The 16,524-nt window shown below is 37.2% G+C and overlaps 1 protein-coding gene across 3 annotated transcripts in view; it reads left to right on the top strand.

Moving 5' to 3' along the window:
• The window catches only part of slc23a2 (solute carrier family 23 member 2), a 46,457-nt gene that overhangs the window by 11,223 nt on the left and 18,710 nt on the right, over positions 1-16,524 (top strand). For 2 of the 3 annotated variants that reach the window (XR_001641432.1, XM_016569243.1), the window contains exons 2-11: positions 1,596-1,658; positions 3,125-3,375; positions 5,456-5,551; positions 6,308-6,424; positions 8,035-8,192; positions 12,681-12,769; positions 12,862-12,929; positions 14,308-14,489; positions 14,587-14,707; positions 16,090-16,246. Coding sequence is in view for 2 of the 3 variants with exons in the window: in XM_016569243.1 (XP_016424729.1) it covers positions 1,646-1,658; positions 3,125-3,375; positions 5,456-5,551; positions 6,308-6,424; positions 8,035-8,192; positions 12,681-12,769; positions 12,862-12,929; positions 14,308-14,489; positions 14,587-14,707; positions 16,090-16,246 (1,252 nt within the window). In the remaining variant the exon portion in view is untranslated. The remainder of the gene's footprint in view (positions 1-1,595; positions 1,659-3,124; positions 3,376-5,455; positions 5,552-6,307; positions 6,425-8,034; positions 8,193-12,680; positions 12,770-12,861; positions 12,930-14,307; positions 14,490-14,586; positions 14,708-16,089; positions 16,247-16,524) is intronic. The other variant, XM_016569244.1, reaches the window with a different exon arrangement.

Below are 16,524 nucleotides of genomic sequence, written 5' to 3' on the forward strand. Positions count from 1 at the left end.
TGGGAAGATTTGCATAACGCCGCCCAAATGTTCACGCAAAGAAAGAAGGCATAACTTTATTGTTGCTGCCACCGTAATTATGTCCCCACTGGATGCTAAAAAAGCCTCGTTTGTAATGGGTTTTATTGTTTTTGTCTCGTCGCGCCGAGACACGGCATCACAGTATGGTATGGGGCGTAACATTTCCGTCATACGCTTGAGGAATTCGGCCAATCACAACGCAATGGATAGCTGGCCAATCACAGCACACCTTGCTTTTCAGACCGATGAGCTTTGTAAAAATCGACGCGTTTCAGAAAGGCGGGACATAGAGGAGAAACAATAATGTACAGTATATGGAAAATAATGTGTTTTTTTAACCTTAAACCGCATAAACACATTTCATTACACCAAATACACAAAATAATGTTCGTTTTTAGCAACATCATATGACCCCTTTAAAATGTCTCCACGATCTGCTTTTAAAGAAATATCGTAGTATTCTGGCGCCTCCGTCTCAACATACTGTACAACAACTGAACTGTACTGTACTGTACCTGAAAATAAAGCACTGTTTGTTTTATTTGTATATTATGTGTATTTGTAATGTGTATCTTTGTTCTTATTTTTTAATAACAAAGATAAAATAATGACAAAGATTTTAATCTTCGCCCACTTTGGCCTAAATATCTGCCATCCTTTTTTATTTTGTATTTTGTTACCTTGTAAGGCTTTGTTTTTAAAATAGGGAAATTAGTTTGGCTGTACTGCTCAGACAACTTGCAAAATAGTAAAACCAACATGACAAAAAATCGTGATTAAAATATTGATACTGAAAAAAAAAAAACGTGATATCATGTTTTTGCCATATCGCCCTCCCCTCACTCCATGGGGCAAAGAGTAGATTAGCACGAGGAGGTCCATGAGAATGGAAAATGCCGTCTGAAATGGGGTCGTCATGTGCAATAACATTTACGGTTGTTCATCAAATTGTGTGTATCATTTCAGTTTAGGAATATTTTGAGTCTAAAAAAAATTTCCACGCAGGTTTCGCAACTGGTTCAAGTTGGTTTGCTTGCTTTGGCTGTGAGCGCACAGAAAACAGTATGCGATACTGAATTGAGTTCAGCTGAAAAGGGAAGACACAGTAGTGATGAATCACTCATGCCGTCTGTGAACGTTTTCAGAATACTGATTTGATCTGATAGTCTGTGGGAATTAGTCAAATTATGTGCAATACCCGCCCGCTACCTCGTGCCGAAATTCAAGCCCTGTTTGTACAACCTGAGTGACTAGTTGTCTGTGCCAATTAACTGCATGCCACAGATGTTGTTAGTAGAGCTGAACTTGTTTCAAACCTGCAACACTTGTTTAAGCTTTGTCAAGTATCAGGCAGGGATTTGCTTATAGGCTAGCACATTCCAAATATCAACATGTTAGTTAAACAGCATAGTTTAAATGATCAAATAGAAATGAAATGGCTTGTGTTTTATTCCTGCTAATTAACACCTGTCTCTATCTTCCTTTTTGTCAACCCTCATTCCTTTTCTATATCCCTACCTCTTTTCTTCCATCTTTCTCTTTTCCATCCTCTCTCTATCCTTCTCTTCTCCCAGTTTAACCCCTCCCACACAGATGCTTCCGGCCGACCTGATTGGTGGGAGTGATGTGTGAACTAGGTACTCATTTCTTTACTGTCCCCAGCTGCACTAGGACACCTGCTTTCCAAATAAAAATCAATAGAATGTCGCCGATATCTAGTGTCAACTCTATTTGCTCAGTAAAATGTAAATACGAATTTAACGGTAACTCTTTAATGCAAAATCTAAAATGATAGTAAATGTGAGATCACAATTGAACATATTATTAAAGAAAGGTTATTTCCAAGGAAATATCTTTTAATTTGAATGAATTGAAAGCAACCTGACAATCAAGCGTTAATTTTACCAAGTGTTTAAAAGATGTCAGACCGGTTGTATGTTGGTTGAATGAATGAGGAAATTATTGAGAAAAAATATATATATAGTAATATAACACCGTGTCCTAACTATGTTAAATGTAAAACTATTATAATAATAATAATAATAATCTATTAACTTTCTACTAAATATCTGATCTATATCTAAGAAATATTTTTATTAATAATAATAAAGTACATTTAATTTAATGTAATGTTTGTATAATTGTATTTTATTTCATTATTTCATGTTTGTTGTACGGTTTTGAGAAGCTGGGTTTTGGACCATTAAGATTTCACAATGGGCATGGTTACGCAACAAGAAATAAAACCCAAGTCGGCATCAAAATATCTTGATGTTTGTCATGACCGTGGCTAGTTTGGACATGTGTAAGAGTCTGGCACGGCATGCGTAGAGCTGAGGGGGTTTTCGTGGACCCAGATGGCTTCTAGATACCAAGCAGATGTGATTGTCCTGGAGTTCAAGGCTGCTGAGGGATCATGGGCAGTGTGGGGAGGGATTCAGCCGTTGGTGGTGCGCTGACACGTCTAATCACTGTCATTAATAGGGAGGGTGCTGGCCCAAGGCCACAAGAAAAGTAAACAGAACTTGACGGTTACCAAAATCAACAGTCCGCTAATAAAGCATACTGACCTTCACCAGTCAGTCGCTGTCTTTCTTCCGCTTCTGTTTTCCATCTCACCCATCCTATCTTCATCATCCTACTCCCCCCTCCAACTTCTTTCTTTTTTTCATCTCCCTAAACTTTATTATTCTTTACTTCACCACAAATTTTTCAAATCCTCTATTGCTTGTGTCCATAACTGTAGATGTTTAATCACACATCATTGTTATTTAAATGGTCGCTTGAGTCCAAAACCACACTGTAAAGTGTGGAATGTGAGTTTATAAACCGTTATTCATTTGATAAATGGTCTCAGATCTGGATTAGTTTTAAGATTCCATTTCATTGCTTAATTTATTAGTTCATTCTGCCTTTGCCTTTATAAAATGAGTGTGAAGTACTCCATTTTTTTTAACAAAAAACTAATGAGATTTAAAAAAGGTAATTATATTGGTTTATGACTATATGGATTATTGTTTTATTTAAGTCATCAGATGAGCACTTTAATTTCATTATTCATTCATGAACAACATTGCTCTGTTTTTTTTTTTTTTGACCGCAGATGACCTGGCTGGCCAATCAGCGGAGCATGAGAGTGTACTGACAGCCAGAGCAGCAGTGTTCCTATCAGAGCGTGAGAGGGAGTGCAGGAGAGGAACAGAGCCAGAGGGAGAGGAGGAGGACGAGGCAGGGGAGCAAAGGAGAGGAATGGGTGTTGGTAAAAACACCACCTCCAAATCCATGGACTCCGCCGCAGAGCCTGGCAAATATGAGGAGGAGAACAAACACAGTGCACACTTCTATCCCATCCCAGTGAGTGTGTGTTCGTCTGTATGGAATGACGCTAATCATAGGGTCAGAAACAATGCCTTCTAGCCTGTCATCACAGTGACTCTACAGGACACTGTGGTCACGTGTACTTTAAGCAGGACAGTGTGGTGTGCAAATTGCTACTTCCAATAAGTGCCATTTAAAAGCTGGCTTTCTAGAATTTTCTATTTCAAGTATCTATAAGCTACTAGGAATGACAAACAACTTTGTTATAATCATGGTATACATAAGGTTTCCTTTGAAGATGCACACACAAGTCATACACTATTGTTCAAATGTTTAGGGCTTATTCAGCAAGGACGCACTGAATTGATCAAAAGTGACAGGAAAGACATTTATAATGTTACAAAAGATTTATGTTTCAAATAAATGCTGTTCTTTTGATCAAAAGAATTCTAAAGAAAAAAAAAAATTATCACAGTTTCCACAAACATATTAAGCAGTACAACTGTTTTCAACATTGATAGAGTAGCAAATCAGCAGCATATTAGAATGATTTCTGAAGGATCATGTGACACTGAAGACTAATGGCTGCTAATAATTGAGATTTACCATATTACAGTTTTTACTGTATTTTTGATCAAATATATACAGGCTTGGTGAGCCTCTAAACTATCAGTTTTATAATAATACATTTTTAATACTGCAATGTTTCAAGTTGTAGTATAAAATTACATTAATTGATCTATTATGAACAGGCACAAATTAACAGAGAAGAATAATCTATGTATATATACAGTGCCTTGCAAAAGTATTCATTTTTGAATGAATGCTCCTGAGCTAAATTTCAACTGTCCCAGATAAGGGTATGAGTACTTATGCAATGGAATCATTTAAGTTTTTTATTTTTAATAAATTTGCAATGTTAAAAACCATTTTTTTCCTTTACCATTATGGTGTATGGAGTGTAGATTGATGTGGGGGAAAAAAGTAATTTAAAGCAGTTTAACATAAGGCAGCAACATAACAAAACGTGAAAAAAATGAGTACTTTCGCAAGGCACTGTAAATGTTATAAACATTACCATTAATAAATGCTTAAAATAGTTTACCTAATTTTAACAAATAAAGTATTGTAAAACATTACTACTTTAATTATACAGTTTGTTTGTGTTTGTGTTTGTAACATGTTAAGCACCTCATGTTCATGTTATCTCACCACTGCAGGAAAGGTTTTTCTAAAAGTTAAACAAACCAAACAACTTAAAATATGCAACTGCTGCTTTCTGGTAGTGTTTTTGTTGCTAAATATTCATATTTAAACATTTATAAGCATGTCAAGAGGTTAGAGACATGCTATTAGATATTATCTTTTAAAGTGTTTTTTCTTTATCAGTTAGTTCACTATGGTCTACTGTTTGTAACTTTATCTGTTCAGTCATTTAAGAAGAAGTGTCAAGACTCAAGTTTCCCTTAGTCATGCCCAACACTTCCTTAAATGCAATTACATAACAAACTGTGTCTTGTAACATTTATGTCTATTGTATCATTCTTTTAAATTGGTGATTAATTATTAGTGAAGTATGTTCTTTTCTAGGATTCTAATAGTCCTTTTGCGGAGTCATTTCTGTGTATAATTATTGTTTGAAAGACCCTTGTGCAGCCATATAAATCTTCTGTCTAGTATGATGTCATTAGAAACCACCAAAAACTTGACTACTTTAGAGCTAAACCTCATGTAATCCTTGTTTTGGTGAACTCTTCCCTACATGACATGAGTGTAGTCACTTACTGTATCTGCATAAATGCCCTGGTGAACTTTAGTGGACTGACATGTTTTGCCAGTGTGGGGATGTAATATCATGAAATGTTAGGTAAAACTATGCGCTTGCCACTGGAACCCTGGCATTTGAATTTGGCAAATAGAACCAAATTAAAGCTTCTGGAAGCTTAACCCTTCCTGTGCCAAACTCACCTACATAATGTTTGATTGCTTACCAAGATGTCCACATCCACATTTATCCTTTGTCATGACAATAGAAGAGTTTGCAAGTAGTGTCACCTATTTTCTTTTTGTTACTTGGTAAATATATGATGTTTGCAAATTTCTGTGTATTTGACAGGTGGTTAATGGTGTCGTGCAGACCCCTGGAGATCAGGACGCAGAGGACACGCAGCTCATGGCCATTTACGCAAAAGACAGCCAGACTGAGGACAAAGTGAGTTTTTTGTGACGCTTTTGGTATAGAAGTTACACATGTCACCTTTAAATCAAGGGGCTGCTCGTACCAGTCATGCTTATCAGTGTTAAGCCCTGTTCTGTAATAACTCAGTCATTATGACTAGGTACTTTTCCACCACAGAGGGAACAGGGATTTCGGAGGTCACAACAACCAGTGGAATTTCCTCAGGGTTTGCCTCTAATGCAACAGGCAACACTTTGGGATTCTTTCTCAGTCTGTCTCTCTCTGGTTCTGTGTTCCCACTAATATGAAATGAGAATTATTTGTCTGGTAATTGAAAAATAACTGTTGCATTTCAGAATAAAAATTTCAAAGACATAGACAAGACTTTCATGGCTATACTGTATCCTTGCATTGCATTTTAATGAATCAAATTGTTAAAACAAGTACGTATTTTCCATTACAACATGTTTAAGATGTAAGAGAATAACTCTTATAGTAATGTATTCTATCAATTTGGAAGATTAGAATGGAGTTTATTTAGCAGTTTTAGTTCATTTCAGGATAATTGCATAGAGGAACTGATTTCCTGCTGATGCGTTTGAATTGCCAGGAGTGTGTGTTTGTGTTTGTGTTTGTGTTTGTGTGTGTGTGTGTGTGTGTGTGTGTGTCTGTACTGATGCTGTTTATAGTGTGCAGCTCTCACTAAACTTCTCTGTAATAGAGATTGGTTACCATAGGAACAGCCCAGAGCCTGAATCCCATGTGTCTTGTGTTTCCTCTCCCCTTCAGTGCTCCATATCAGAGACTGTGGACAGTGCAGACAGCATAGACGCCAGGAGAATGGACATGATATACACCATAGAGGACACACCACCTTGGTACCTGTGTGTGTTCCTAGGTTTACAGGTACAAACATATGCACAGCCACATGTGGACATACTTACTTGAACATTCAAGTGTAGAGTGATGTGCCCCAGACATTTAAGATCAACTAAGGGTTTATAGCAGTAACTGTAGATGTAGAATTTGCAGCAGTGACCCTCGAGTTTGAAGCAGTGGCTTTCAACTTTACAGTAATGAATCCTAGACTTTAAATCACTGACCCTCAACTTTCAGCAGTCAAACTAAACTTTGAAGCAGTGGTACTCAACTTTGAACAGTGGCCCTCAAATTTCACTGCTGTAAACTTTGACTTGGAAGCAGCAACACTCATCTTTACAGCATTGACTATGGAGATTGAAGCAGTGGCCCTTAACTTTACAGCAGTGAGATCTTGACTTGGAAGCAGGATACTCAACTTTACAGTAGTAACATTCAACTTTACAACAGTGACCATCCAGTTTGAAGTAGTGGCCCTCATCTTTATAGCAGTGAATCCTGGACTTTAAAGCAATGATGCAGTGACCCTGGACTTCATAGCAGAGACCGTAGACTTTGAAGCAGTGGTCCTCAACTTTCAGCAGTGAAACTAGACTTTAAAGCAGTGACACTCAACTTGAAGTAATGACCCTAGTATTTACAGCAGTGACCCTTGACATTGAAGCAGTGACCCCACTTTACCCTAGACTTGTGTAAGATTTGATGTAGAGACCTGCGCGAGATGGATTTTTTCAGTCCCACAACATTCATGTTTTGTCCCGCTCCCACCCGCAAAAGTCCGGATAAAAGTAGTCTATATAGATTTTTTTCAGTACATCCATGACATTTACATGAAATAGTATGTTCCGTCTCGCCTAGCCAGAACAGCATAAACGCTCCCGATAAAATATTTGTTATTAAAGCATCAACATTCACAAAACTGTTATTTTTAACAGAAAAGCAAGCATAGGCTGCTGTGTGCATGGTTTGGGCTTGGCATGGCAGAATGCGAGCAAAAGGCGATCCCTTTATAATCACTAAAAAGCTGACATCTCAGTTCTCACAAAGCTCTGTTATAACGCAATAAATATATGCACAATGAATCTTTCATAATGCCTGCACTTCGTGGGTTATAATAAGAAGATTCATAAGCACGCAGATTTCAGCACTGCACAAGAACTCAGGGGTTTTGAGTGGTGAGTGGATTCTAACTTAAACACCTCTGATTGGCAATAGCGTTCCAGAAATCAACAGATATGTCTGTGATTGGCTACATTGCTCAACGCTGCAAACACGTGTTATAAATTTAAACTCTGCCTATGTTTGCACCTGTTAATCATTTTTATTTTATATTAGTTGTTCTTGTTGCTTTTGTGCAATAAATGAATAACAATTTATTTGTTTTTTTGATATTTCTATTTTGCGGAGTCCCTCAAATCATTTTATTCTCCTGCATCCCGCACACACACGAGTGTCTAACCGCCCGCACCCACACTCACCCATCAAGTCTTGTCCCGCGCCGCACTCTGTTGCTTTGGGTCCAGCGGGTCTCGCAGTAGTCCCGCGGGAGTCCAGGTCTCTAATTTGAGGTTCTCCTTTACAGAGATAACAGAGATAAAAATACTGATATTTTTTCTTTGCACACCATTCTTCCTCAGCACTATCTTACCTGCTTTAGTGGAACTATCGCTGTACCCTTCCTGCTTGCTGAAGCCATGTGTGTGGGATTTGACCAATGGGCAACCAGTCAGCTGATTGGCACCATTTTCTTTTGTGTGGGCATCACCACCCTGCTGCAGACCACCTTTGGCTGCCGGTAAGTGTGTTTTTTTTAAAGCAAGGTTTAGCGGTTAGAATGTGTTCCAGACACATTGTGCCATGGTGACAATGCAAGATACAGGTTCGCATCCAGCCTGCACGGTGAAATCCCATGCAATGCTCCACTGTCAGTGGAGTTTATTTAACTTACTAACAGGTACGCTCAACAGTTTACTTATACCTTATATAACTATTTTTTAGAATCCGTTATTCTGATCAAAACATATAAAAGTATTCAGTATATGGCAGAAATCCATCTGTTGTTGACTTTTATTTTGCACACAGTATGTTGTGTTGTGTGTGGGTGTGGGTGGTTTTATTGATTACTTTCAGGATGCTAGATTCAGGCTTAGTTTACAAGTGCACTTTAGTTCAGCAAGTGCTGCTTCTGCTTCACTCTTTTTGCTCACTCCCAGAAAATATGGAAGATGATAAACATCTTGAACATTCTGACCACAGTAAAGACAGCTGTGAAGAATCTCAGCTTTCTCACTGGCTTGTCATCATAATTGACATCGTAATTGAAATTATTTAGTGCTTGTGAGATATTCATCAGCAAAGCTGTGTATAAAAATCGAATGCCTGATCAAAGTGTGAGAGCATTATTAGCACATCATGATGGACAGAACATGTTGAACACTGCATCACTCATGTTCATGGGTTGGATAAGCAAGTCCAGAACAAGGGCATGAACGTCATGACCTCACAGAAGTGAACTTGGGGTTTCCAGTTATTGGAACGCTGTAATTAAAGCAAAAGGTAAGAGTTTTCAGGGAAGACAGAAGTTGGCATCATATATTTACAGGCTGTGTTGGCATGTCTGGGCATGTACTTGAGGTTAGTGTGAATATTACTCTAAAGTATAAGGCTGAGAGATTGTAAATTGTAAATCTAGATATTTTTCATCCTTTTTGATGATGTTCGATATACATTTCCATAATTTGTGTTTTTGCACAAAAATGGCTTAAAACAACATCTGTTTGTCTTCCTCTCTTTTTTTTTTACCACATTGTTGTTTCATTAATGTTTTTATTTATTTGTGTATTTATTTATTTTTACTGTTAGGTGTTTTTTTTTTTCAGGTGTTCCTCCACCTTACAGTACATTCTGTTATTTAGCTCTTTATTTATTTCCTTTTCCCTGTCTTTCTCCTTCCCCTTGCTGAAAGTGAAAGTAACTAGATTTAGTTTTGATTTAAACTATTTCTTTCAGTTCTGTGAAGAGGAAGGGCGTTCCCAAGTTTTTTTTCCACTGGCTACAAGACACAAGCACTTCTGTTCAAGGTGCTTTTAGCTACATTCTCTCCTCCAATTAAATTTTTTGAAGGACACTTTCCTGATATGGATCTATAGCTTTGAGATTTGTTTGAAAAGATTTCTTCTTTTTAATGACACTCAACCCTCTTAGATGCACAAAGCTGACCACATTTTATTATAAAAGAGAAAACGGAATTGAAACATGGAAGATAACATGACAGCTTTTTTGTCGTGTAAGAGCTGCTTTTGTTGGTACAAAATCTAACTATCAGTTGTTCGTGTAACAGGTCTGGACTGGAGAAAATGGGTCAGTTCAGTTTAAGCTGTGGTCATCTGTGGATCTTTGTGATTGAGGTTCTTTAATCACTCAGCAATGAAGGCCTTCAGCTCTTTATAGTGCTACAAAAGGTGTTTTTTTTTTTTAAATAAAAGTGGCTAACACATTTGTTACAAAAAAGTATTTCAAATAAATTATGTTCTTTTGAACTTTCTAGTCATCACAGAATTCTAAATAATGTATGATGGTTTCCACAAAAATATTAAGCAGCACAGCTGTTATCAACATCAATAAAGAAATGTTTTTTGAGCAGCAAATCAGCACATTAGAATCATTTCTGAAGGATCTTGTGACACTGAAGACTGGAGTAATGATGCTGAAAATTCAGCTTCATCATCGCATTTTAAAATATTAGAATAGAAAACAGTGTTTTAAATTGTTATAAATAAATTCAGCCTTGGTGAATACAAGATTTCTTTCCAAAAACCTCTTATCAGCCCCAAACTTTTAAACGGTAGTGTAAATATTTAACAAAAACATGATTCACTAAATGTGCTAACAATTTGTTTTTGGTATTTACATATAATTTGCAAACCATTAAACACAGGGTGGATCAGTCACCAATCTGGTGACCAGTGGCTCCATGACCCTTATGTTGCCTCACCTCTGCTTTGAATAAGGATCAAGTGCATTTGATAAAACAAACGAGTACATTCTGATTCCTTTAAAAAAAATAATAATAATAACTTGTGCGTCAATGTCTTATCTACAGTCCTTGGGTCTGTTTATACCCATACAAACATAAACATCATCAATCACAGCAACTCAGGAAACTGTTATTTCCTCCGTAAGTTTCCACTGGTAATGTTTTGCTGCTGCACTTCGCTTAAATGTAGTTAAAGGCGCAATAGGTGATTGTCTTCAGAAACATTTTTTGTTTGTTTGGTTGAAAGTCTCTTCACATCCCGATAGCAATCATTAAGTTAAGTGGTCTAAATGTATTTGTCTGTATTTATATATTCTGTGGAAGGTGTAGGATCAAGAAATGTTCGTCTAATCAAAACGTTCGGTCCGAGCGTTTTAATATGCTTTCCTACCTGCCTGTCAACGTATGTATTAGCATACCTCTGCGCACCCAGTTCGCGCAGACAGGATACTCATCAGCGCGTTCACGCACGCTGTGCAGACAGAGCGAGGATGGCAGGCAAACATCAACAAGCCGATCTTCCTTCCTGGTATTGTAGTACTTTCAAAGATTTCTCACCAGTGAATGACACATGATGTAGCCCAGCGGTTATAGCATTTTCCAAGATCTCCTATTGTACCTTTAATGTCGCAACATTGTTTGATATGACGTAAAACCCCCAAAAGGGAAGCAAGTGGCAGTGATGTCTTATGTGGCGTAGATTGCGGGAGGAGGTGGAGGAGGCTGAGTATCTGTGGAGGTCTGATCCTTTAGGCTGTTCATGTCATAAAGACATTTAGCCTTTGTCTGTTCTGTGTCTGGCACTCAGTGTTCTTTTGTGGCCACTTTGCCCCTTGTATAAGAGGCCCATCTTATGTCTGTACTGCTCATGTGATCCCTCCGTTTTGACATCACTTGCTCGTGGCACATGCTGTCTCCAGGGAAACCCGAGTGAGTGACGGAAAATAGAGGAAATGAGAAGAAGATAAGAGTGGGAAGAATCGGGTGAATGTTGCCGTTAGACCTTTGTGCTGAGTCATTAAGATACTTGTTACATCTGACTGAACAATTTTCCACTGAGTAGAGGATAAAGAACTGATGTTTTGACCTTAAGCATTCTCTTTATCTGGACACACATAAGGCAAACCCTTTAAATTTGATCTGTGCTCTTCTGTTGTAGTTATGTAAAACATGGTCCTTTTGATGTTACTGTTTATTGTCATTGCTGGGTCATGATGACCCTCCTCCCCTCTTTGCTGCTCTGCAATTTATTAGCATCAAGTGTTCTTAAGCAAAGATAAAGGGGGGAAAATGAGAGTGAGTTTGAAAATCAATGGCCTTTTATAATTATAATTTAATGTGGCAGCAGTCTTTACTAACAGACTTTAGACCCCACATCAGTGAGAATATGAGTAGTGTGTGTGGAGACATCTAGTGGTTAGAGCTGAGGTGCCCAAACCTTTTGATATGAAATTAAATGTTGCATTATATCCAACTATATTACTATATAAAATATATATATTAAAAAAATAAAATAATGATAATAATAAAAACAATAATGTTAAAAAAAATGTAAAACAAAAATATAAATTAGAACTGAATATATGCTTCAATTATGTTTTTTTCCCCCCACTCCTTTCATAATATCCTTTTGTGGCATGGCAGGCCAAATCAAAGGTCAACGTGGGCCTGTAAGTCTTAAAATTATTTACATTTAGTTAATTTAACATGCTCTTAATTAAAAACAACAACAACAAAAATTACAACAATAAACTCTTATCATATTTTAGTTTATGTATTTTTACTACAACAGAAATACCAGATGTCCATATCAGCTTAGATTTTTTTTAGGCATTTGAACATAGAGGGGCTTTAGAGTCAAAAAAGGTTGAGAACGGCTGCCTTAAACCACATGTAAATGGTTACATGTCAGTCAGATGGTCTCTTCTTGGACAAAATAGGCTGCAATAAGGACCTGATCTTGCATTGTTTAGGCAAAGATCTGATTACCTGAGACTAAATAGATGTCAGTGTTCATGTCAATTGTTCTTTTTTTATAATTATAATTGAGTGATTTACAGACGCTAGACAGAATGATTTGATCACTGACTCATGATGTGGTTAAGAGCTCCTCTTGGTGACCATTACCTGTCTTGGAGGATAGATGTTTCCAAGGAGCAAGAGTGTTGTGGGTAATTGTGTGTGTGTGTGTGTTAGTACAAGCTGTTCTTGTGAATGATTGTGTTTTTGTGTGTGTTTTGCCTCCAGGCTTCCATTGTTCCAGGCTAGTGCTTTTGCTTTTCTAGCCCCAGCAAGAGCCATTCTTTCACTGGATAAGTGGAAATGTAACGCGACAGGTACATGTCACACACACACACACACACACACACCTGTGTATCCTCTCAGTCACACTTAAGACCGCTAATCTGATCGTCTTGTTTCTCTGCAGCTGTTCCTCTATTAAATATCACAGAGCTGCCACACACAGAAGACATCTGGTACCCCAGGATACGAGAGGTGTGTTAAAACAAAGAGAATGAAGAACAGAACAGACGTATTTAATGAGGAACATTAATGTAAAAATCGATAAAGGAGCTGATGGTGAGAAGCTAATGAAATAAAATGAGGTGACAAGTTTAGGCAGAGTAGTTATAAAGGCTCTGAATTATTATAAAAAGATCTATAGAACCACGATCACTGTAAATGTTAATAAAAAAGGGGGTAGTTAACAAATCCTCTTTACATCAATATTGAATGAATGAATGAATGAATGAAGGATGCATTTATATTTAATGTTACAATGGATTAAATACATAAATCATTTTTTCCATAATTAAAATTTGTATAGTTAATTAAAATCTTGAAATGTGATTAAAATGTATTAAAAGTACAATAAAGCATGTAGTGACTCGGGTAATATGAGCTATTAAAAACTGCATTTAAGAATTCATGTCATCCAAATAACAATATGCATAAATGTTTATTTAGTGCGCTAAAATCAGTGTAAAAACAAATTAAGAAATGATTTATGTGTGGAAGTAAATATACTGTAAAGATAAGTGAAAACTAAATACAGCAATGTGGATAAAAAAGATTGAAAAAGAAAAAAACGCGTGTATATATATATTATATACACAGTAAATGAGTAGTTGTTGTTATACATAAGTATATAATAATGTGCGATTAAATGAAACAACTATAATGTACAAATTGAAGCAGTAATAACTATAGACACAGAGCTCCTTTTTTGCACACGCTCACTCTGTGTGTGTCACAACACTGAAGGAGACGACTGAGAACAGACAGGTAATGTTCAGGCTTTTATTCCGTCAGTACAGGGCAGGGCCGTCCTTAGGGGGGTGCAACTGATGTGGCCGCACTGGGCCCTGCGCTTGAGGGGGCCCCCCAGCGAACGGACAGAGGGAGGCCCTGCTCCCCACCTCGCACCAGGCCCCGCATCAGCTAAGGACGGCCCTGGTACAGGGGATATATTGGAGGACTTAACTTGGTCTTAAGTCTTCTCCAAGTCTTGTGGGTTTGAAATTACATTAGAGTGAATAAATGATGAAAGAATTTTCATTTTTGGATGAACTATCCCTTTATCTGTCTTTTAAGATACTTTTGCATAAACGGATTTGACATTGATTTTGGTGTGGCAGACAAAGACAAAGCAACTTGAGCTAAATTAGATTAAACAGAACATTACGCTGTCTGGAGGCCTTTGTCAATGACATTTTTCAACCTTTGATTGCTTTTAACCTTTAACTGCTTTTTGCAGGTCCATCCTTTTTCTTCTTTTTTTCTTCTTTTAGTTTATTTGTATGATGATCAGATTTAAGCACTTCAAAACGTTTAAACTTCTTTCTCCCACTCTGTTTTTCTCCTGTCTCTGTAGATCCAGGGTGCTATAATCGTCTCGTCTCTAATAGAGGTGATCATAGGGGCCTTGGGTTTGCCAGGTGTCCTGTTGAAGTACATCGGCCCGCTCACCATCACCCCTACTGTCACTCTCATTGGGCTCTCGGGCTTCCAGGCGGCTGGAGAGAGAGCAGGCAAACACTGGGGCATTGCCATGCTGTGAGTACAGCTCACACACAGACATGATGGCAGTGTAAATAACCGAACTGTAGCTCAGTGGATGCAGTGTATAAACTCTCTCCCCTCTATTCAACAGAACCATATTCCTGGTGCTGCTGTTCTCTCAGTATGCGCGTAACATCCAGTTGCCGCTCCCAATCTACAAATCCAAAAAAGGCTGGACGTCTTACCGCCTGCAGCTGTTCAAGATGTTCCCAGTGAGTTTGTCCACATTAATCCAAGACAAACACGACTGTTTACATCTGTTCAGTCAGTGATGGAGGGAATTAAAACAGAATAAGAAAGCACATAAAGATGTAGAAAATGATTATTATGTTATATTATATGGAATTATTATATTATTTTTATTTTATGGTATTATTTATATATATATATATATATATATACTGTGTGTGTGTGTGTGTGTATATATATATATATATACAGTGGGTACGGAAAGTATTCAGACCCCCTTAAATTTTTCACTCTTTGTTATATTGCAGCCCTTTGCTAAAATCATTTAAGTTAGTTATTTTTCCTCATTAATGTACACACAGCACCCCATATTGACAGAAAAACACAGAATTGTTGACATCTTTGCAGATTTATTAAAAAAGAAAATAAATCTGCAAAAATGTCAACAATTCTGTGTTTTTCTGTCAATATGGGGTGCTGTGTGTACATTAATGAGGAAAAAAAATTAACTTAAATGATTTTAGCAAATGGCTGCAATATAACAAAGAGTGAAAAATTTAAGGGGGTCTGAATACTTTCCGTACCCACTGTATATATATATATATAAATTTTCTCAGTGCCATTCCATTAAAAGAAAAAAAAAATTATACATTTACTTATTTACTTGCGTCTTGCTTACTTACTTATGCTGTTGCCAAAGTTGTGATAGAAAATATGAGAACAATTATTTTTAAAAAATGCTTAAACACCAGAATTTCATAGCAGATGAAATCGGAATATGTTTTTCTTTTGTGTTTTGTTTTTAACATTCAAGTGATCATCTCTGAATAATTTGAATTTCTGATTAATTGCAAATGTTGCTTTTTAAATCTATTGGCAGGTAAAGTTGTTGAACATGTGTTGTTCCATATCTCAATAATCAGTGTATTGCGTTTTTCATTTAAAAAAATGATCCACATTCTCATAAAGGAATTATCATAATCATTAGCAGTCTGGTGTCTCCAGCTCCCAGGAGCGTGAGGTGGCATTTTCAGAGTTTTGGCACAGCTCTTAATCTGCTGTTAGCTCTGATGACAGCCTTAATTACCATGCTGTTTCAGAGATGAGGTCATTTTGGCCTGTGTTTTTAAATGGAAGCACAGCAGACAATGACATGGCAATGAAAGTGAGTGTGGGTGGCAGATAGAGGCAATCCAAAATACACAGATTGATCCTTGATGATGAATCGTGAGGGAGTTTCAGCATGCAGTGCTGTCTGCTTGTTTGAAGGCTAGTGAAGGAGGTTGGATAACATGTCTGGCTTTGTGTTCAGCAGTCTAGGTTACTCATCAGAATTTAGAATGAGAAGAGTTTCTTTTTTTTTTTTTAAGTAGCTGGGTTTATCTCTTTTTCTTTCTCTCTGTAGATCATCATGGCTATCCTTGTGTCATGGTTTCTGTGTTTCATCTTCACGGTGACTGATGTGTTTCCTCCTGAGAAGGACAAATATGGGTTCTACGCCCGAACAGACGCCCGACAGGGCATCCTGGCAGCCGCCCCCTGGTTTAAGATACCCTACCCCTGTGAGTGTTTGTGTTTGTGTTTGTGTTTGTGTGTGTGTGTGTGTGTGTGTGTGTAATGCTTTAGGAGGCTTTTTTGCATGTTAATTGCAATTAAATGGAAAAAAGTATTATAATTTACATTTATATTAAATGTAACTAGCTTAACTTTAGAGTGTTTTTGACCCACCAAAGTAAGACTTGAGTACATTTATATATGTAATTTCATAATTACTCCTATTGTTTTTGAAATATGGTAAAGTGTGCTGACAAGCATTTATGGCAAACTGAAATATACCTTA

This window comes from Sinocyclocheilus rhinocerous, unplaced genomic scaffold (genome assembly GCF_001515625.1).
Source record: "Sinocyclocheilus rhinocerous isolate Xijiao unplaced genomic scaffold, SAMN03320098_v1.1 scaffold20, whole genome shotgun sequence".
NCBI classification, from domain to species: Eukaryota; Metazoa; Chordata; class Actinopteri; order Cypriniformes; family Cyprinidae; genus Sinocyclocheilus; species Sinocyclocheilus rhinocerous.